The 20,265-nt window shown below is 50.1% G+C and overlaps 2 protein-coding genes across 12 annotated transcripts in view; one reads left to right on the top strand and one right to left on the bottom strand.

Moving 5' to 3' along the window:
- On the top strand, positions 1-16,597 carry C16H9orf129 (chromosome 16 C9orf129 homolog). 2 transcript variants are annotated; one of them, XM_030919445.1, is made up of 4 exons: positions 1-242; positions 459-745; positions 14,572-14,688; positions 16,411-16,597. In XM_030919445.1, the coding sequence occupies exons 1-4, from the start codon at positions 165-167 to the stop codon at positions 16,595-16,597; spliced, it is 669 nt and encodes a 222-aa protein (XP_030775305.1). In that variant the 5' UTR covers positions 1-164. The 2 variants fall into 2 exon arrangements, with proteins under 2 accessions (XP_030775305.1, XP_010357699.2); XM_010359397.2 differs by lacking the exons at positions 14,572-14,688; positions 16,411-16,597 and having other exon boundaries at positions 3-242; positions 459-749.
- The window catches only part of WNK2 (WNK lysine deficient protein kinase 2), a 141,192-nt gene continuing 135,939 nt past the window's right edge, over positions 15,013-20,265 (bottom strand). For 7 of the 10 annotated variants that reach the window (XM_030919434.1, XM_030919437.1, XM_030919439.1 and 4 more), the window contains 3 exons: positions 17,948-18,059; positions 17,675-17,706; positions 16,375-17,551 (listed from right to left, as the gene is read on the bottom strand). In XM_030919434.1, the coding sequence (XP_030775294.1) occupies positions 17,417-17,551; positions 17,675-17,706; positions 17,948-18,059 (279 nt within the window). In that variant the 3' untranslated portion in view covers positions 16,375-17,416. Of the gene's footprint in view, positions 15,215-16,374; positions 17,707-17,947; positions 18,060-20,265 lie in introns of those variants that run through there. The other 3 variants (XM_030919441.1, XM_030919438.1, XM_030919436.1) reach the window with 3 other exon arrangements.

The raw sequence follows: 20,265 nt of genomic DNA, 5'->3' as shown, positions 1-20,265 counted from the left end.
GAGAAGTGGGACCCATGGTGGTGTCGATGTCTGAGCCAGGTGAGGGTGAGATCCCTGGCGCCATGGGCTGGCCGCCAGGATGCCCTGGGAAACGCCTTCTGTTCACAGCTGTGTGATTCTTTTCTTTCTGTATTGGTGAAGCAGCCAGACCCGGTCCCTTTGGAATGCCTGGGATGGTGCCGCCGCATGTTCCTCCTCAGATGCTCAACATTCCGCAGACCTCTCTGCAAGCAAAGCCCGTGGTAAGGCCTTCCCTGCAGCTGGGTCGGGTGGCCGGTCGCAGACACGGTGTGTGCATTGAATTTCAATGAATGCCAAAATAAGTTCCTAAGCTCTTGAATTGATGTGTGAAATAGATGCCAGTGTTTGTTGAAATAAAAATGAGCCAGGAAACATCGGCCTGGACCTGAGTCGGGTCCTGCTGGCCACGTGCACGTGACCTGTGCCCTTCGCTTCAGGCCCCACAGGTGCCCAGCCCAGGGGGTGCCCCGGGCCAGGGTCCATACCCGTACAGCCTCTCTGAGCCAGCACCTCTCACGTTGGACACGAGCGGGAAGAATCTGACGGAGCAGAACAGCTACAGCAACATTCCTCACGAAGGGAAGCACACGCCGCTGTATGAGCGGTTGTCGCCCATCAACCCGGCCCAGAGCGGCAGCCCCAACCACGTGGATTCCGCCTACTTCCCTGGCTCTTCTACATCGTCATCTTCCGACAACGACGAGGGCAGTGGAGGGGCGACAAAGTGAGTGGTGCGCGGGTCGCGGGGTGCTTCCTGGTGGGTAGTGACCTGGGGAAGCTGCCTTCTGGCCTGCCAGCCCAGCTGGTGTTGTGCTCAAAGATGTAGTTGGTTGCAGGTGGGTGATGGTCAGTCTGTACTCAGACGGAGGCTCCTTGGACAGAGAGGAGAGAGGAAGAGTAGGTATGTTCTTTGAAGTTTTCCATGATTTAAAACCTGCACCATCCCAGCCCCATGGCCTGGAGCCACAGGAACCTTTCTGGGGAGGAATTTGACAAGACCTGGTTTGTGTGATGCCCCAAACATGGGGGCATTTGTCCGGTGTGGTGCCACTCACACCCACCACAGCAACTCCCTGCTGACCCCCGAAACATTGATCTCCTTCTCCTGGATCAAGGGAGCTCTGAATTTCCTCTCCTTCTCCTAAACTCAGCAGGTCAGAGGACACTTTTGAAATAACACTGTTTGCCCAAGCAAAACCCTAGAAAGCTGCCTAGACCCGGGCTGGAATTGTTTCCTTAGAGGAGTATTTTAAACACTGTGTGGACTGGTCGTGGTGGCACATGCCTGTAATCCCAGCACTTTTGGGGGCCAAGGTGGGTGGATCACCTGAGGTTAGGAGTTCAAGACCAGCCTGGCCAACATGGCGAAACCCCGTCTCTACTAAAAATACAAAAATTTGCTGGGTGTGGTAGCATGTGCCTATAGTCCCAGCTACTCAGGAGGCTGAGTCAGGAGAATCACTTTGAACCCAGGAGGTGGAGGTTGAAGTGAGCTGTCACCAGTGCACTCTGGCCTGGGTGACAGAGTGAGACTCCATCTCAAAAAAAATAATAATAATAATAATGATAACACTGTGTGTCCTTGAGTAAATGAGTTTGCAAATATATAGTTGGTTTCTGATCGACGAAACTGGGTGCGGTGCCTCACACCTGTAATCCTAGCACTTTGGGAGTCAGTGGCAGGTAGATTACTTGAGTTCAGGAGTTTAAGACCAGCTTGGCCAACATGGTGAAACCCCATCTCTACTAAAAACATAAAAACTAGCTGGGCGTGGTGGAATTCGCCTGTAATCCCAGCTACTGTGGAGGCTGAGGCAGGAGAATCACTTGAACCTGGGAGTCAGAGGCTGCAGTGAGCCCAGATCACGCCACTGCACTCTAGCCTGGGTGACACAGCAAAACTCCATCTCTGAAAAAAAAAATTCTGATCAAGGAAATTTTAAATTTGTACTCCTCCCCTCCCTTTAAATTGTCTTATATTAAAAAAAAAGAAAAGAAAAGAAAGAGAAAGAAAATGTCTTTCCTTTAAGTCAGTGTCTCCTTTTCCTTAGTGTGAACTCTACAGAGCAGATAACCAGGGCTGGTTGATGTTACATCTATTTCTGATGTAAGAAATCTAACAGATGTAGTTGTCAGTTTCCATGCCAGTTCTTACCTGGAGTGTCACCTGAAGCAGGTGATCTTTCTTCTCTGTCCTCTGTCCATCTGTAAAATGGGAACGAATGTCTGTTGACCCAGGGCAGAGGTTACTGAAGGGCTCTCTGCCATCCAGGCATGCACACCCTGTTTATGGCAAAGAAGTATAAAATTAAATGTTTATTTGTTGTATGTGCAGAGAAGTGTAAAATTAATAAATGTTTATTGCTATGTGCAATGCTAAAACTCTAAAATGAAGTAAAGAGTTGCAATTGAATATTCAAAGTTTTAAATTAACCTCTAACAAGATAATATATTGAGTACCCTTTGAATCAGAATCTCTGGGTTGGGGCCCCAAAATCTGTATTTTAAATAAGCACCTCAGTCAGTCTTTAGCACACTAAAGTTTGAGAACAACTGCTAGATGGTCTTAGAAGCCCTTATGCACTAGAATTCTAAGGCATGTGCATTTTGTTGTAAAATGTGACTCAGGTAGCAAGATCAAAGTGTCTGTACATACAGTTTTCCTCTTATTGAGAAATGTTCTTTCTGAACTCTGAAACATAGGTAAGAAGTAAGACAAAAAGCAGTAAACTTTATGACCCCAACAAGAGTTCAGTGCTAGTGATGGAGATGTGGAAACCAGGTCAGGGTGCTGACTTGGGGACGTAGGTGGTGATTAGAGCACATCTCAGTTGAGGTGCTTGTTCCTCCGGCGGGGAGGGAATGAGAAGAATGTGAGTTGCTCATCTAATTTGGCAAGTTGTCTATATTAGTCTGTTCTCATGCTGCTAATAAAGAGATACCCAAGACTGGGTAACTTACAAAGGAAAGAGGTTTAATTGACTCAGAGTTCCACATGGCTGGAGAGGCCTCACGATCATGGTGGATGGCAAAGGAGGAGCAAAGTCACGTCTTGCATGGCAGCAGGCAAGAGAGCATGTGCAGGGGAATTCCCCTTTATAAACCATCAGATCTTGGAAGATTTATTCATTATCATGAGAATAGCACAGGGAAGACATTCAATGACTTTCCACTAGATACCTATATGACCCGTGGGAATTATGGGAGCTACAATTCAAGATGAGATTTGGGTGGGGACACAGCTGAACCATATCGTCGTCTTTGTTAGGATGAGCTGGACTTGGAGTGAGTAGGACTGTCTGAGCATGTCCTGTCTTTTCTGGGTATGCACTTCCTACCTGTCTGTGAAGGTTCTGATTAGCTTTTTGGAGTTCTGGGCATCTGGCCTCCCTCTGACCTCTTGCAGTGCTTATCGTCTTTATCCCTGGTATGGTATCTTTACTGTTTTCTGGAGATGCATCTTGTTTCTGCCACTGGAATTTGACCTGCTCAGAGGCTTGTGTTTTCCGATCCTTGTGGTATGAAATGCCATGAAGAATGCAGGGTACACTCTATAATCAAAAGATTGGATTCAAGCTGTGTGACTTAGCAGTGACTTAATTTCCTTGAATCTGTTTCTACTTTTATTATAATAAAGAAGAGACAGACATGTTAGACCTGAGATGAACAAAGGCAGAGGAGACAAGGGTGCTTGTTCCTGAAGGCTTCGGGGTCAGAAACTAGCATTCAACTTGGGGTCAAACCCTTGATCACGGGCATCCTTTGCTTCTGGCAGGTGCACAGGTGTGACTTGGATTTATGTGTCCACAGCTGCCAAATAGGGACAATGTTCATGGTTTCCTGCAAGGGTTCTAGCATGTTGAATGCATTGTATGTAGTGGAGCAGAAGCACACGAGTAGAAACCTCTGCAGGAACCAGTGTGGGTGCAAGGAAACCTAAACTGTCATTGATAGATTGTTGGAGGCTCAACATGGACAAACCTGAGAGTTAAAGACTCCAGAGGGCCTGGTGATGTGGGGGTCCACATGCGTTTGTGATTTTACCTGCTAGATCTCTACCAAATTCTCATGGTAAATATTGGAGAAAAATCCCTTGTAGCTGTGGCAAGGGAAGGGAAAAGAGGATTATTTAAAAATGTGACAGAACACTCTTTTTTTTTTCTTTTTTTTGTTTTGAGATGGAGTCTTGCTGTGTCATCCAGGCTGGAGTGCAGTGGCGCGATCTTGGCTCACTGAAACCTCCGCCTCCCAGGTTCAAGCGATTCTCCTGCCTCAGCCTCCCGAGTAGCTGGGATTACAGGTGTCCACCACCATGTCCAGCCAGAACACTCTGTTCTTAACAAGGCTTTCTCTCAGGAGAAACTACCTAACCAGAGCCTAACCCGCTGGGTTTCATGAGAACCTAATTAATCTGAGGGAAAGGAAACACCCAAATCTAGCTCCCCATAGCCATCCTGTCCCAGCTAAGCAGGTTCAGGGACTGAGAATCACATGTGAAGATCACAGCCCAGAGACTCATTGTAAGACTCACTTAATGATTGGACTTTAGACCCTGTGCCCCCCTGAAAAGAGAAAAAACAAAATCATATAAAGTGCTCAACTGAAACAAGAGAAAGAAGAAAAAGAAGGGAAGACGTGGAGAAAGAATGGAAAACAGTAACAAATATAGTAAGTAGCTCTTAATCCACATATATCAATGATTAAACACCAGTGGTGTAGACATGCAAATTAAAAGAAAGAGGCTGTCTGATGGAATCAAGACCTAGCTATTTGTACCTACAAGAAATCCATCTTACATATGAAGATATAGTCTCTTTCTGTTAACAAATGCTTACAGCTACTGTGATGTGTAAATTACTGAGGTTTATTGTGGAATGAACACAGGAACTCTATTTGAACCACTGCGTGAATGGAGACGTGGTGAATGGTTCAGGGTAGATGGTGTAAGTCCCAGAATGTTCTAGTAGATGTGGAAACGTGCCATTGGCCACTGAGTGTTGTTCATTTACTTTCTCTGTTGTGCAATTGCAAAGTTCCTATTGTTGGTCAACTTTTAAATAGAATATTTCTAAGTAAATAGTGAGACAAGTTACTCTAATTATTATCATAGTCTTTTCCAAGTGTCAAGGCTTTTTAAAAATATAGTTGAAGTCATGCTAATTTTTTAAGGAAATGTTTGTGTAGGCCTCCCAAATGGACAGTGTGTTAGAATAGAAATTTTTAAATTAAGTATTTAGAGCAGATTTTTTTTTAGTCAACAGATTTTCTTTCAGGGATAATCTTTTTTTTCTGTGCTTCTTTCCCTCAATGCCTTCTTTGTCCTTATTTCTTAATGGTTGTTGTGTTTTCCCTCTTCATTTGTTTTTGCTCTTATAAAGCTTCACAACCATTTCTGCAGTGCTTCTTTTTGTTGCTGTGTGATTAGCATGCAGTAGTATTTTTATTTGAACATTTTCATACCTGAGGTTAAGATTTCCGCAGTTTCTAGTACATTATCCTTTGCATTTATTGTTGTGATTATTCTCTTTGAAGTGACAGCAGAGCTTTCAACACCTGTTGTCTTACACTAGGTGGGTGGAATCTGGGAAGACTCCAGGAGTGGGTGAGAAGGCCTTTTCAGTTTGTCTGGTCATGTCAGTAAATACTGTCTTATGTTAATAAATCACATAATTGCTAAATTCCTTAAGATTACATCATCTGAAGGAAGGGTGTCGTGTCTAAATAGCTGTGGCTCCAAGAACAGCTGATACACAGGTTGGCAGCATCAGAAAAAGTGGCTTTTGCTGGAAGTTGTATTTCCTACAGCGTACATTTTTTATGGTCTTTGGAATTATTAATAAAATGTGATGCTGATTAGCTGTCTCTTAGCCATCTCAGAAGACTAGAGTTTGCCACGGTATCACTTAGTAATTGTGGACATTCATTCAAAAGAGGCTGAGCCAATAGCGAAAAGAATGCAAATGTGCCCTTGTAAATGGGTTAGTAAACATTTCTTTTATTGCATATGATAATGGGAGTGAATGGTATTTTTCTACACCCATGGGTGCTAGACATATAATCTGTGTTTCATGAATGTTTATATGTTATATGTAACTCTTTTAAAGTAGTTTGTGACATTACCTAGCATAGAAAGTAAAGAGTATAATTCCAACTCCAAAATTTGATTTTTAAAGTGCAACACAAGGCATCTTATCTTTTCTGTGAAATATGCTTTTTACAATTCACTGACCTTTAAGAAAAAGTAGTTAGCAAACAACTAACTGATATTCTGATGAATATCAAAAGCTTTTTTAATTCAAAATTCTAATAGCAAAATTTATTCAAGTAATAGCATAAAATATGAAATCATGATGAGTGTTAGATCCTGTCTGGGAATATGGTATTTCTGTGTTTTCAGTTATTCTTTACATTGTACCTGATTCTTTTTTTTCCTTGGTGAACTAATTTCAGAATTGGAATAAACTGAATACTGCTATTTATATTAGCAGCTGTAAAGTTTTATTGTAGAATGTATCTTATACATTATATTAGCAAAATAGATGATTAAGAGGACTGGCATTTCACTATCCTGTGCTCAAATTAAACAGTGAAGGTAAAATAGAGGCAATTTGGGGAATTTTTTTTTTTTTTTCCAGACTGAGTCTCGCTCTGTCACCCAGGCTGGAGTACAGTGGTGCGATCTTGGCTCACTGCAACCTGTTTCCCGGGTTCAAGCAGTTCTCCTGCCTCAGCCTCCCAAGTAGCTGGGATTGCAGGCGTCTGCCACCACACCCAGCTACTTTTTCCTGTATTTTTTTGTAGAGACGGGGTTTCATCATGTTGGTCAGGCTAGTTTCGAACTCCTGACCTCAAGTGATCCACCCTCAGCCTCCCAAAGTGGTGGGAATACAGGCGCGAGCCCCTGCACCCAGCCCCAGGAATATTTACTTGTAGCTTGTAGTTGACCATCATAAAGTTTGTAAAATGATGGGGTTTGTCATCAGCGTCTAGCAGCTGATCTAACAAGGGCAGGTGAAGAAAAAGTCACCTGAGCTTCACCATCTGTGTTGTTTCCTTGTTTGGTTGGTGATGCTCACTCCCGTCAATCCACTGATTGAAAAGAATAGGTTTTGTCTTTTGGACTAATTTAAGTATGCCAAAATCTTTGATTAGCCATTTTAGAACCTTTCTGCAAGTGAGACATTTCTAGGCTAGGTGTGGTGGCTCACATCTGTCCCAACATATTTGAAGGCCAAGGTAGGCAGTTTGCTTGAGGCCAGGAGTTTGAGACCAGCGTGGGCAACATAGCGAGGCCTTGTGTCTACAAAAAGTAAAGTAGGCCAGGCATGGTGGCTCACGCCTGTAATCCCAGCACTTTGGGAGGCCAAGGTGGATGGATCACCTGATGTCAGGAGTTCAAGACCAGTCTGGCCAACATGGTGAAACCCTGTCTCTACCAAAAATACAAAAATTAGCAGAATGTGATGGCAGGCACCTGTAATCTCAGCTACTCAGGAGGCTGAGGCAGGAAGAATTGCTTGAATCTGGGAGGAGGAGGTTGCAGTAAGCTGAGATCGTGCCACTGCACTCCAGCCTGGGTGACAGAGCAAGACTCTGTCTCAAAAAAAAAAAAAAAAAAAAAAAAAAAGTAAAATGAGCCCAGCATGGTGTGAGCCTGTAGTCAGCTACTCAGGAGGCTGAGGCGGGAGGATGGCTTGAGCCAGGGAGGTCGAAGTTTCAGCAAGCTGTCATCTCACCACTACACTCCAGCCTGGGCAACAGAGGGAAACCCCATCTCTATTTAAAAAAAAAACCAAAAACAAAAAAAAACTCTAATGTAATTAAATATGCTTGTGTAGATTTGACTTAAGAAGATTGAACATTCCATCATACTTCTTTTCTTTTTTTTTTTTTCTTTTTTTTTTTTTGAGATGGAGTCTCACTCTGTCACCCGGACTGGAGTGCAGTGGCCAGATCTCAGCTCACTGCAAGCTCCGCCTCCCGGGTTTACGCCATTCTCCTGCCTCAGCGTCGCGAGTAGCTGGGACTACAGGCACCCGCCACCTCGCCCAGCTAGGTTTTGTATTTTTAGTAGAGACGGGGTTTCACCGTGTTAGCCAGGATGGTCTCGATCTCCTGACCTCGTGATCCGCCCGTCTCGGCCTCCCAAAGTGCTGGGATTACAGGCTTGAGCCACCGCGCCCCATACTTCTTTTCTTAAAGACTACCTAGAAGACTAATGAGTGATTTGACCAGATAGTTGAATCAGTGTTATGATAAAAAGAACCCTTTACTAAATTCTTGATAATGTTCTGAAGTTTTCCAAAAGTGTAGTCTATATAGATCTTTATTTTTCAGACTATTTAAATATTTTTGAGGTTTAGTTTTTAGTGACATCTAGCATCCTAGGAAAACATAAATACTGTATGACAGCTTACATACTTTTTTCTTTTTAATTTTCATTCAAATTTCAGGGTGCTTTGTTTCTCCCTATCAATTTTAATAGCAGCCATAAACACTTTGCTTCCGAATTATGGTAAATCATGACACAAAAGAGATCTCAGTTTTTCCTTTTCATTTTACTGTAGCTAGCTCGTGACCACATCTACATCTTGTTATTGCTTGGCATAGCACATACCTTTCATAATAATACTCTTTGTAATAATTTATTTAACTACAAGGAACTCATAGCCTACTCAACTGTAGTGTTTTAAGTTGTTGGTTCGTATATTAGATGTACACTTGACGTGGTTTGTAACACTTAAAACACACATTATTAATTTAAAGCTTTTGATGTGCCACATAGTTTAATATTAACTTGCTGAATGTAAAATGGACTCAAAGTTTCCTTTTGGAGTATGGTGAAATATTATCAGGGTGTAGTTATTGGTTATACATAGTTATGTGGTTATAGTTATTTGTTTCTTGAAAATTAACAATCTTAAAGTTCAGAAACCTAATAGTACTTGGAACATTGTTCTGCATCCTTATAAACAGAAGACCCAGTGATGCTTAGAGGAGAGAGACAAACTTTGGAAGCTGTCTGTTGAGTGTTAAGAGACTTGTGTTCCTCTTAGAGGTGGGACCAATGACTGGGAGTGACATAGGGAGGATAAGACCTGTCTCTAGAATTGCTGTGAATGTTGTCCATGTGGAATGCCCTTCACTTCAGAATAGGCTGTGAATGGAAAGTATATTGATGTGCTAGAAAGGCTTTAACCAAAGGCCTGAGCTTGTCAAGCCTGCGGCCGGCGCGTGGCCTGAGCGTGGTAATGTGCAGCAGCCTCTGCCTGTGCCCGGCTCGCTGGCTCTGGGTCATGAAGGGCCCCTGGGCGTTTCCCCGCATGGTGCCTGTGTCTGCTGTGTTGTTAGGAGCTCCCGCTTCGCACTCTTAACAGCCTCCAGTTAGAATCGTCAAATACAAGGTCACAAAAGGATGGCTTAGCCGAGTTCAGTCTCTTCCTGAACTGTGCTGTGTGGAATAAACAGAATGTCAAGCCGGCCTGGGCAAAGTTCAGGTCCCTCCAATTTACGGAAGAACCAAAAGAGCCTGCAGTTGCCATTCTCTCTCCGGAAGCCCATTCTAGTGCCAAGCTCATGGGATGCTGGGCACACATGGATTCCAGACACGCGACCCATGTGTTCCATTCAGAGTCAAGGGCATGGTCATGGTGAAGTCAGATACTGAGTCTCCAGATATGCTATGAGGACAGCAAGTTGTTCTCCCAGGAAAGAGCTGCTAGGAAGACAGTGGGGAGGAAGCGGGCGCAGCAGTGAGCATTCACCTTCAGCCTCCTCCACCGGCCCTTCCCTCCCCACCTCCGTGTCTCACTCAGATGCTGCTGGGTGTGGCCTGGACATCTGTGTTTTTTGCAGGCTCCGCTCAGGATTCGGAAGCAGAGCAAAACTGGGGAGCCTCTCCAAGGGCATTGCTGGAGACTCAGGAAGGGGGAACCCATTCCCCAGGTGCAGCCTGCAGGCCCCTGGCCTCTCACGGCTCTTGACCCTGTGGTCTGCGGTGTGACCAGCCTGTCCTTCCACCCCCAGGCTCTGTCTTCGCCATCTGTTGTCTGTGGCCGAGCTGCGGGGTACAGCTCACACGGACTCCTGTCCTGCCAGCTTCCTTGGGGTCCCGCCCCCGGGGAACCCCAGAAGGAGACCAGGGGCAGGGGCAGGCTGGGGCCAGGCGCTAAGCCTCCCGGCTCCTTCCTGCGAGGCCGCCTCAGCTGGCTCTGTCGTGGGCTGCAGGCTGTGTTCCTCTTCCGGGGTGACTCTCACAGCTCTGTTCCTTGGGGCTCCTCCAACGTGACCCTCCTGTGCTGGCCCCAGGCCTGGAGCCAGTCATGGCTAGAAGTGGACGGCCCCAGGTTCCTGCATGCGTGTGTTTCTTGCTGCTCTCAGGTCTCACCCCAACCTGGCAGCCTCAAGCAGCACAAACTTATTATCCTCCTGTCCTGAAAGATAAAACTGAGAATCAGTCTTGCTGGGCGAAAGTCAAGGTCTGGGCAGGGCAGGCTCCTACTGGGGGCTCCTCCTGCCTTCTTGGGCTTCCCAGGCTGCCCAAGGCCCTGGGCTGCTGCCCTGTCCTCCCTTCCCAGTCTCCACTCAGCATCTGCTCTCCCAGTCCTGCTGCTCCTGTCACTCTTCCTTCCCTGACCCCTCCCTCCTGCCTGGAGGGACCCTGGGATAATGCTGCCTGGCTTATCATGGCCTCTCCCCAACCTGAAGATCCTGTCCCAAGTCCCATCGGTGAGGGTGCTGGTGCCATGTGAAGGGGACATGCACAGGACCAGGCATTCAGATGTGGGCCCCTTGAGGGGACATTATTCTGTCTACCAACACTGCCTTCCAGACACCCACACTTTTGGAAACAGTTCCTTATGTAGGAACCTTCCTCAAAGTCACCCACTTCCAGCATTGTCTGTTTCCCTGACAGGGTGTGCTGTCCTTGGCTCTTATTTCAAAGCAGGTTGAAAAGGGAAACCCATGCCTATCAACATTCCCTAAGCCCACTGTGCTGCCTGAACAGGTAAGCCTGTGGGGACTGGGGCTGTCCACTGTGGCTTCTGACTCGTTACCCTCCACGCAGCCGCAGGCTCCTCCAGCTCCACCTGAGCTTCCCCAGGGGCTGCGTCCTCACCTTCGTTCCTCACCCTGCCCAGGATCCGGCGGTTCTCACGTTCCCTGCCCACCCCTCCTCCATCCACACACCCTCTTCCCTCTCCCCAGCCTCCACTCACTCATTCAACAGAATCGGGCTGAGCGCCTCCCTCGTAGGAGCAGGAGGAAACAGGAAGTGAAACCGACAGGACTTCTGTGCCTAGGTGGCCGGCAGCCAAGGGGAGGCTGGAGGGGGACGGAGGGGGACACACATGGGATCCCCTGTGGCCTCTGCCGTGCATCGTCACACTCTGAGAAGTGAGGCAGGAGGTCCATAGGGAAGACCACGTTCAGAAGGGAGCACAGGGGCAGCAGGCTGACCCAGCCTTGAGCTGGGAGGCTGCCTGGGGAAGTGAAGCTGGAGCACGGACAGGGGCCCTAGTAGGCATTTGTGAGGCCCTAGGAGGACGGAGCCGGGCCCCTTGGGGCTCAAGGGACCCCGCCTAGTGGTGGGGCTCAGAATGAGGGGAGCAGCAGGTAGGAAAGACCTGGAGAGCGCAGAGCCAGGCGAGGAGGCTGGACCGGAGCATCCATTGTTTGGCTCTGAAGAGATCATGCAGGTGCAGTGAGGAGACTGGATGGAAGAGGGTTCGGGGACATTTCAGCTAAAACATTTACTCGGCTGTTCACAGCCCACATTTGGGAAATGAGAGGACAAGGATGAGTCTGAGTCCTAGACTGAGAATGAACCGGGTGACTGGTCATGCCAGCCTGGGAAAACTGGGACATCTGGGAAGACCCCACGAAGCTTGGGAGCAACATCATCTTACAACGTGGAGCGTCTTCAAGATGACTTTGAGGGTCTGCATGGAAAAGGGGAGAGGCAGTTGGATTTACAGGTCTGGAAGTTCACAGAACCTTGAGCTGGAGATCAAATTTGGAGGGCTTGGGCTCAAAAGGATCAACTCTTAGGTACTGCTGTGGTTCCAAAGCCCTCCTGCCCCAGCCCACACAGCCTCACTGGGAGGCAGAACCAGCTGGCTGTGGCTTCGACCCCTGCAGCCCAGGACCCTGGTCCCTGCTGTCCACCTTAGTGAGAAATGAATGATTCTTCACAGAGTTGCATGGGACAGCATTGCCTCCCCATTCAGCCTGGCCTCAGGCAGCCTTCGACCCCCAGTGTCCTCTCAGGGTGAGGGACTCTTCTCTGCACCTGTGCAGGATGGCATGAGCACCACCAGCACAGTGATGCCTGTGGTATGCGGGCCTTCTGCCCCCTCTCAAGGGCAAGTCTAATAAAGCCAAGTTCAGGGACCACAACCACGATGTGTACAGAGTGGTCACCACTGCTGAACTCCCTTAACCACCTGGAAGGCGGGCGTCCTGGCCCAGGCTTAACTGCGTTCTCCAATGAATGAAGACACGATTCTGTTTTTCTTTTTTTTTTTTAGTTTGTTTGTTTTAGAGACAGGGTCTCACTCTGTCACCCAGGCTGGAGTGCAGTGATGTGATCACGGCTCACTGCATGCAGCCTTGACCTCTTGGCCTCAAGCGATCCTCCTGCCTCAGCCTCCCAAAGCGCTGGGATTACGGCCATGGGTCACTGTGCCTAGCCTTACCAGCCCTTTAGTAATAAGCACTTTTCAGAGAACTGAAGCTGTTCAGCCTGGAGATGAGGCACAGATATCACCCTGGACACTGGAAGTCTGGTTGGATGCTGGGGTCAGCTAAGAACAAAATGACACTGGAGAGCAGAGGCTGTGGCTTGGCTGCCTTGCCTCTGCAGGAGGAGCTTGGACTGGCCCCCGTGGTGCTGCCTTTGCTGTCCTAGGTGGGGCCTGGCAGGGTCCTTTCTATCCCGGAAATGCTGTGATCAGAGCCAATAAGCTCCCACTGGAAGCTTCACCTGTCCAAAGTGGAGTCTGCCTTCATCAGCACAATTCACTGTGTGCCAGCTTCACTCGGTGACTGTTCTGGAAGGTGCGGGGCTATCAAAAAACAATTTTAAGTCCCTGCTTTCAGGAAGTCAAGCATAACAAATAACATGAGAACTCTAACACCCATGAGAACTCTACACGAGGGGCTGAGGTCTCTGGGGCTCTGGTGAGCCATCCCCAGACTGTGCGATAGAACCCAGAGGACGGGAGAGCAGGCTGCAGGCTGCAGCGGGGAGACTGGATGGAAGGGGGTTTGGGGACTGGGAGGGTCAAGAATGAATCCAGGCCGGGCTCGCACGCTATGCGGCAGCAGTGAAGCCCGAAGCAGGGACACGTCTAGTGGGTGAGGCTGAACACCAAGAGCCTTGGATTCTGAGGCTGAGCCTTGGGACCCCTGGAGGGCTGCTAGGCGGTTCTGAGCAGCAGATGAAGCTGGGATTCGGGGCCCCAGGGTCCTGAAAGTGCACTGTGCAGAATCTCCCCAGAGGGTGCTGGCTTGACCATTACCGTTTCATTGACCATTTTACTACTGTTTACTACCACACTACCACCAAGTTTTACCACTGACGTTTACACTATTATTCACTTACAGAGAATGATTAAAATAAATGTGCAGTTTGGAAAGGCAAACTGCAGCCGGGCACGGTGGCTCATGCCTGTAATCCTAGCACTTTGGGAGGCTGAGGCGGCGGATCACGAGGTCAGGAGTTTGAGACCAGCCTGGCCAACATGCTGAAACTCCATCTCTACTAAAAATACAAAAATTAGCCGGGTCTGATGACGCACACCTGTAATCCCAACTACTCAGGCAGCTGAGGCAGAAGAATCCCTTGAACCTGGGAGGCGGAGGTTGCAGTGAGCCGAGTTTGCATCACTGCACTCCAGCCTGGGCAACAGAGCGACTCTGTCTCATTAAAAAAAAAAAAAGAAAAAAAGAAAAGGCAAACCGCATTACTATGGTCCACAGAAAACCAGTCACATGAGCCACCAACAGAAGAGAACACAAACTAAGACCAAGGGAAGCCATGGTCCTAGCACTGTGCCGTCCCTGCTCCCAGCTGAGGCTTGGAGGAGGCCTACCCTGCTGATCACACGGAGAACCAGGGCTCCGAGGCCACCCGCACACCCCGGGGTGGCATCCCCGACACTCCTGTGGGGAAGCAGTGTTGCCGTGCCCTGAAGACTCATGTCTGAGATGGGCAGGCAGCACCGCTCTTACCAGCCGGCTGGACAGTTTTACATCTCAGGGAAGGGCACTGTGTCATGGATGTAAATGAAACGGCACAGCAATATCTGTGGTTTTAGTGGTGATGAAGTCCAGGTGCTGTTAATGGAGGAAATGCTAAGTTGCAGTTAGACATTAATGACAATAAAGATGCATTGCTTTCTCATTGTGATGCATGGGGCCCCAAATTCTCCCTAGACCTCTGGACCCAGCGTAAGGCCCCTGCTGGCCAGGCTAGGGTTTGGGGACCTTACCACGGCATGTTTTCTTGGTGAGGCCATGCCAGCATTCCTCGTTTCTCACACTTAGGACCCCTCCCAGGAGTGGGGGGAATGCAGCCCTCCGAGGAGCCGGTGGTCTCGGACCTGCCACCCACAGCCAGAAGCTTCTGACCCCAGGCCACTGGTGGTGTCCCTGCCAGTGCAGGTGAGTTCTGGAAGGAGGGTGCCTGGGAGGTGGGTGTGGGGGTGGTGCGTGGCTTCAAGCCTCCAAAGACCAGAGGGAAGGCCCTGCCTCATGGAGCTCTGTGAGCAAAGGCCAGGAGGCACCCAGGACCCCGAGTCCATGCCAGCTGGCATCGGGGGACTTGGAGATCAGCCTCCCGGGGGCCGCCACCTCCAGGGCCCTGCAGAGAACAGGGCTGCCCTAAGCATGCCAGGGTCCTGGGAATGTCCCCCCACTGCCATTACATCCCAGTCACCTGGCTGGCGGAGGGCCACCAGAGAGGAAAGAGTTAAAAAACCAAAGTCCTTTCTGCCCCAAAATATTTTTTATTCTTGCATTACATTTGTGTTTCCAATTGTGAATAAAAAATGCTTAGAAAGTGGTTACAAAACAGCGTGAACTGGACAGGAGGAGCAGCTGGCCCTGAGGGTCCGTCACTTCTCCATTAGACGGCGTGAAGTGGGCCTGGCGTCTAGGCAGGGTCAGTCAGGCTTCTCACTCTCAGGATCTGGAAAACAAAACCGCGCAGCTCACTGTGGGCCCGCTGTGGTGCTGGCCACTCGCCGAGGGCTGGGCCCTGACACCCTCCCAGGAGCTGCCGACAGGAAGGCTGCGCCAGCTCTGCCGTGACCCACGCTCTGTGTAGATGGTCTGGTCTTCAGCATAGCCCTGGCAGCCTCTGTCACCTGGGCCACCCTTCTCTGTGTGACCGGTCAGCACACTGAACGGCTGCCAGAAAGCCAGACGCTCAGCTCCTGTACTGTCTGGAGCACCTGGGAGCGAGCTGCCCCCCAACACCCAAAACAGGCTCTGGGATGAGCGTTCCTCCTCCCTCCGGGCAGAAGCTCGAAGGCTGGCGCTGCAGCTCTCTGAGGAGGTGGCCCCACAGCCAAGGCAGCCCCCACAGTGGACTGGGCAGGAGACACTGGGACCCTCAGCTTGCTCACGGTGAGGCCTGCGATGCAGCATGTGCAGGAGGGACTGCAGTCAGCTGGAGGCTGTCTTTAGTGGGAGGCCAGGGGGCTGGCTGCCGTCATGCGCTGAGCCCCCAGGATGAGTCCCCACCCTGGATGGCCACTTTCCCTAAGGCCCCTGTGCCTACCAGGAAAGCCACTGCCCCTTGCATGATCCCCAGGCAACCCCAGCCCCAAGTCCTCCTCTCAACAAGCCCAAGCTCGTCCAAGGACCTCCCACCTCCCCTGAGCTCAGCCCACCTGGAGCAAAGAACGTGGCCCCAGGGGCTGCAGCAAGTGATGCAAACCAAGCCTCCTGGAGACAGGGGCTGCAGGTATGTCTCACTGACTAGGAGGCTGGCTCCCTCCATCATGGGCATAGCCTGTGGCACTGCTAAGCGTAACCAGGTGCACGGTGGTAGGAAGCCCAGCCAGCTAACCCGACCGGCAGAGCTGACTGTGCTCAGGGCCCAGGCCACAGCTGGTGGGGGCAGTGTTGGGGGCCAGGCAGCCCTGCCAGATGCCCTGCTCTCAGACCCCTGCCAGGGCCAGCCCTGCCCAGCATCCGGTGGCACCCGCAGCCCCTCAGCGCCCTCCTCCAGAGGTGTGGATGCAGCTGAGCCCAGTACTGGCTCCCAACTCCTGTGCTCCCTAGGAGGCTGGTTGGTTTGGATTTTATATGGACAGAGGATAAGAAAAAGATGTTGTTTCACACTGTTTTCGAGCAAAAGTGTTTATTTTTCTCCTTCAGATATACAGTCTCTTGGGGATTCCGTGCCACTGACCACCATGTACGAGGAAGGGATTCACAGGCAAGGGGGACAGGTGAGGGCAGCCCCCACTTCACTCAAGGAACGGGGCAAGGGGGCCCAGTACAGAGAACAGAAATCTCTTACGACAGCATCGTGCCCTGGCAGAAGATTCTGCATAACACCTAGAAAATTCAATTCTAACTGAATTGATGGAATAATAGATTTGAACCAAAATAATTTACCCAGTTCTAATAAGTACAGAAACTATACAATTCACAGCTGGGCAGTCCCAAGCAGTCTGCTTTCCAGCAGGAGGTGGAGGAGGCTGGGGCCTTCCCCTCCCACCAAGGGCTGTGTTGTGCCCGCTGGGGACGAGTCCCACTGAAATCTCCAGGAGAAGAATGACCCCGCCCTCCGCAGGGCAGACTTAGTGGTGGACAGGAGAGCGGTCTGCGTGCTAGGGGTGAGCAGAGCCACAGGCCTCCATGGAAATCATGGAGAAGGGAGGGAAGTGGGCAGGAGAGAGGGCAGCCTCTCCAGCTGAAGGAGCTGTGCTTGTCTCCACAGGGTGGGCGGGCAGCCAGAGTTTCTACGCCCAACACACACCTTATCCTCACAGCAGCCCACTGGCGCCGAGGGCATGTTTGCTCACCTAACGTTTTCTGGCGGATTTCTCATGGCCCAGTGCAGCAGCTGACATTCCCTACTGAGCAAGCAGCTCCACCAGTGTGCCCTGCCCTGGCGTCCTGCCGTCTCTCAGCCCCTGGATGAGCCCAGGGAACCGGCACTCTACTGAGGACAAAGCAGGGCTCGCCTAGCACTGGAAGCTCTTCAATACTTAAGGTAGCGAATTCAATGTTTTAAAAAGGCATTTACAACAGAAAACCAAAGACTGAACTTCAGCTCCAGATCTGTAAACCATTCACATCTCTGCAACTTAAAACAGTAAATAAAGATTATCAATGCACAAGCCAATTGCACATGAAACCTTTTCCGAGAATTGTTTTAAACGCATCTTTTCATCAGGGGACAGGAAAGCTGGCACTCAAGGCACTGTGCTTCTGCAGGGTGACGGCGAGGTCCTAACACCGACTCCAGTATAGGAAGTGGGTGTGGAGACGGCGCGCGGACCACAGCAACCTAGGAGCGAACAGGGTCTGAAGCCGCAAAGGAAGCAGTCTTGCTGCCCACCCGCTGTCCCCCTCGCGGCTGAGTGCTGTGCCCACAGCAGGCGGTGGGGGGGACTTGGAGGCCAAACCACACCTGGTTTCTCCGGGCGGTTCCGCGGGCACCATCTGGCAAGGGACAGGACAGAAGGCTACGTGATCCGCAGCCGGGGGCCGGGCATGCTGACCACAGGTGGCCGCAAGAAGACTGGCAGCACGGGCACCTGCGGGGGACTCCAGCTGCCCTGTGCCCCCAGCTGGCCCACCTGGCCTGCCCAGGGCCCCCAGGACACTGGAGCTGGGAGCAGGCCTCCGTACTGACCCAGAGGCAGCGCACAGGATGGGGCTGGGAGGCTGGAGAGGGCAGTACCTGGTGTGGGCACGGACAGGGCCGGGGCAGCTCCGGGAATGACTGTGGTGGACAGAGGGCCGGGCGCTGGGGGCAGACGTGGCATCCCCACTCCTGCTCGAGGTGCGGTCATCTACAAAACACAGAGACGAGAAGAGGAAGGTACACGTGGCTGCAATCAGCTGGCCTCCCTTAGTGGCCCCCAAGGTGCCACAGTTTCTCCATCCTCAGGAGACAGCGGTCCTGGAACCTGCGGTGACAGGGACCCTCTCAGGGCTGACACCAGAATGATGGTGTGGGGCCACGAACCATCACCCTTTCTTGCTTGCTTCCCCAAGCTGCAGCCTGATAGTCTCTAGGCCACACACCTGATGTCCACCACCCAAAACGGGCCTTGGAGGAGGACTGGTGGGTCCTGGCCCCTGAGGGCGCATAAGTGGCCCCACACGCCTCATAAGTGGCCCCACACGCCTCTACTCAGCCACCACAAAGGCCTCCTGCTTGGCTGCTCAGTGCCCTCACAGGAGCATGAACCACCCAGGAGCTGGCAGGAGCAACGCCCCAGGACCTGGGCAAAGCAAGCGTGCAGGGAGGTGGTGGCAAGGCAGCCCTTCCACTCTCCCGGCCCGGGGAGAAGCCGTATGCGGGGTGTGCCCCAGGAAGGCAAGGCTGCTGGCCACGGGGAGTCACTCCTCTCCACTCCAGGGAGGGCCCCACTGGGCACTCGTCACAGGTGCACGGAGGGCACTCGGCGACTTCCACACCCCTTCCTGGAAATCATGCTCAGCAGCCAGGGGCTGGAGGGGCCTCCTCATCTGGAAGGGCCTCTACAGAACTAACAGCTGAGCCCCTGCCCACAGCAAAATGCCCAACACCTCCCCGAGGTGCCGCCATGCTTCCAGTCGACACAGCGGGGATCTCCAGGCGGGCAGGAAAAGGAGTCATCCGCACAGAATGGACAGAGAGAAGGAGAACTGGCCTTGTGCAGATGATAAGACTCTGTGTGCAGAAAACCCACAAGAACAGACAAACCAATTCCTAGAACTAATAGCAAATTTAGCACAATCGCAGGATATGAGATATGAAAGTCAACCATAGTTTTATATTCTAGCAACAGGAAGCTGGAAAAGGAAATCTGAAGAAAACTAACATTTATGATAGCACTCCAAAACATCAGCTACCTAGGGATAAATTTAATGAAAGATGTACAACATCTTTACACTGCAGAGAAACAAAAAAGATGCCAGTAAATGGACACCATGTTCACAGGATGCTCGTGTTGTTCGTATGTCCAATCTCGCCCAGCTAATCGGCAGACTGAGTACACTCCCAACCGAAATCCCAGTGGGCTAGCCTGCAGAAAGTGACAGGCTGTTCCTAAAACATATGCAAATATTAACGACCTGAAAAAAAAAAAATCAAGAAATTCTTTTTTTTTTTTTTTTGAGACGGAGTCTCGCTCTGTCACCCAGGCTGGAGTGCAGTGGCCGGATCTCAGCTCACTGCAAGCTCCGCCTCCCGGGTTCCCGCCATTCTCCTGCCTCAGCCTCCCAAGTAGCTGGGACTACAGGCGCCCGCCACCTCGCCCGGCTAGTTTTTTGTATTTTTTAGTAGAGACGGGGTTTCACCGTGTTCACCAGGATGGTCTCGATCTCCTGACCTCGTGATCCGCCCGTCTCGGCCTCCCAAAGTGCTGGGATTACAGGCTTGAGCCACCGTGCCCGGCCCAAGAAATTCTTAAAGAAGATCAATACTGAAAGTCTTTCCTGAGCAAAGATCAAACTTACTAGAAAAACGTCAGTCATTAAGAGAGTGTGGTGTTGCCACAATAAGGGAATTGCTACAGGAAACAAAATAGCAAATTCAGAAATGGACCTACACACCGCGGCCACTTGACAAATGTCTGCCCCATTCGGTGCAATTCAATATGGAGAGGAAGGCACTGGAACGATCAGATATGCATAGAGGAAGAAAACAGATTGACCTCTACATCAGAATATACACGAGAGTTCATTTGAGATGGCTCACCAGACCAAAAGCAATAGCTAAAGCTGCAAAGCTTTTAGGAAAAACAAAATTAAAATTTTTGCCATTTCATGTTCACCATTAAGAAAGCAAAAACAGAAGCCACAGATCAGTAGACTATCCATTATGGGGTCTTCAAAAAGTTCATGGAAAATACAGATCATGAAAAAACTATGCATGACTTTCAAAAAAGATCTTTGCACCCAAATACACTTGTACTAAACTCATTATAACATGTCTGAAGAGGAGGCAGTCTGAGGCACTAAGAAGGAGAAGATTTCAGTTTGAAAAGAGCCTCCATCACAATAATGTGA

This window comes from Rhinopithecus roxellana, chromosome 16, assembly GCF_007565055.1.
Source record: "Rhinopithecus roxellana isolate Shanxi Qingling chromosome 16, ASM756505v1, whole genome shotgun sequence".
NCBI lineage: Eukaryota > Metazoa > Chordata > Mammalia > Primates > Cercopithecidae > Rhinopithecus > Rhinopithecus roxellana.
Note: the sequence above shows the minus strand (reverse complement) of the source record. Positions and strands in the feature narration are given on the sequence as shown.

What these genes read in the sequence shown, in the direction of transcription:
- C16H9orf129 (XM_030919445.1), top strand. Translation starts at nt 165, where the DNA reads ATGCCTGGGATGGTGCCGCCGCATGTTCCTCCTCAGATGCTCAACATT. An exon ending in CTCTGCAAGCAAAGCCCGTG is followed by an intron (nt 243 to 458) that starts GTAAGGCCTTCC and finishes CCTTCGCTTCAG; the next exon opens with GCCCCACAGGTGCCCAGCCC. An exon ending in TGGTGTCCCTGCCAGTGCAG is followed by an intron (nt 14,689 to 16,410) that starts GTGAGTTCTGGA and finishes TTTCTCCTTCAG; the next exon opens with ATATACAGTCTCTTGGGGAT.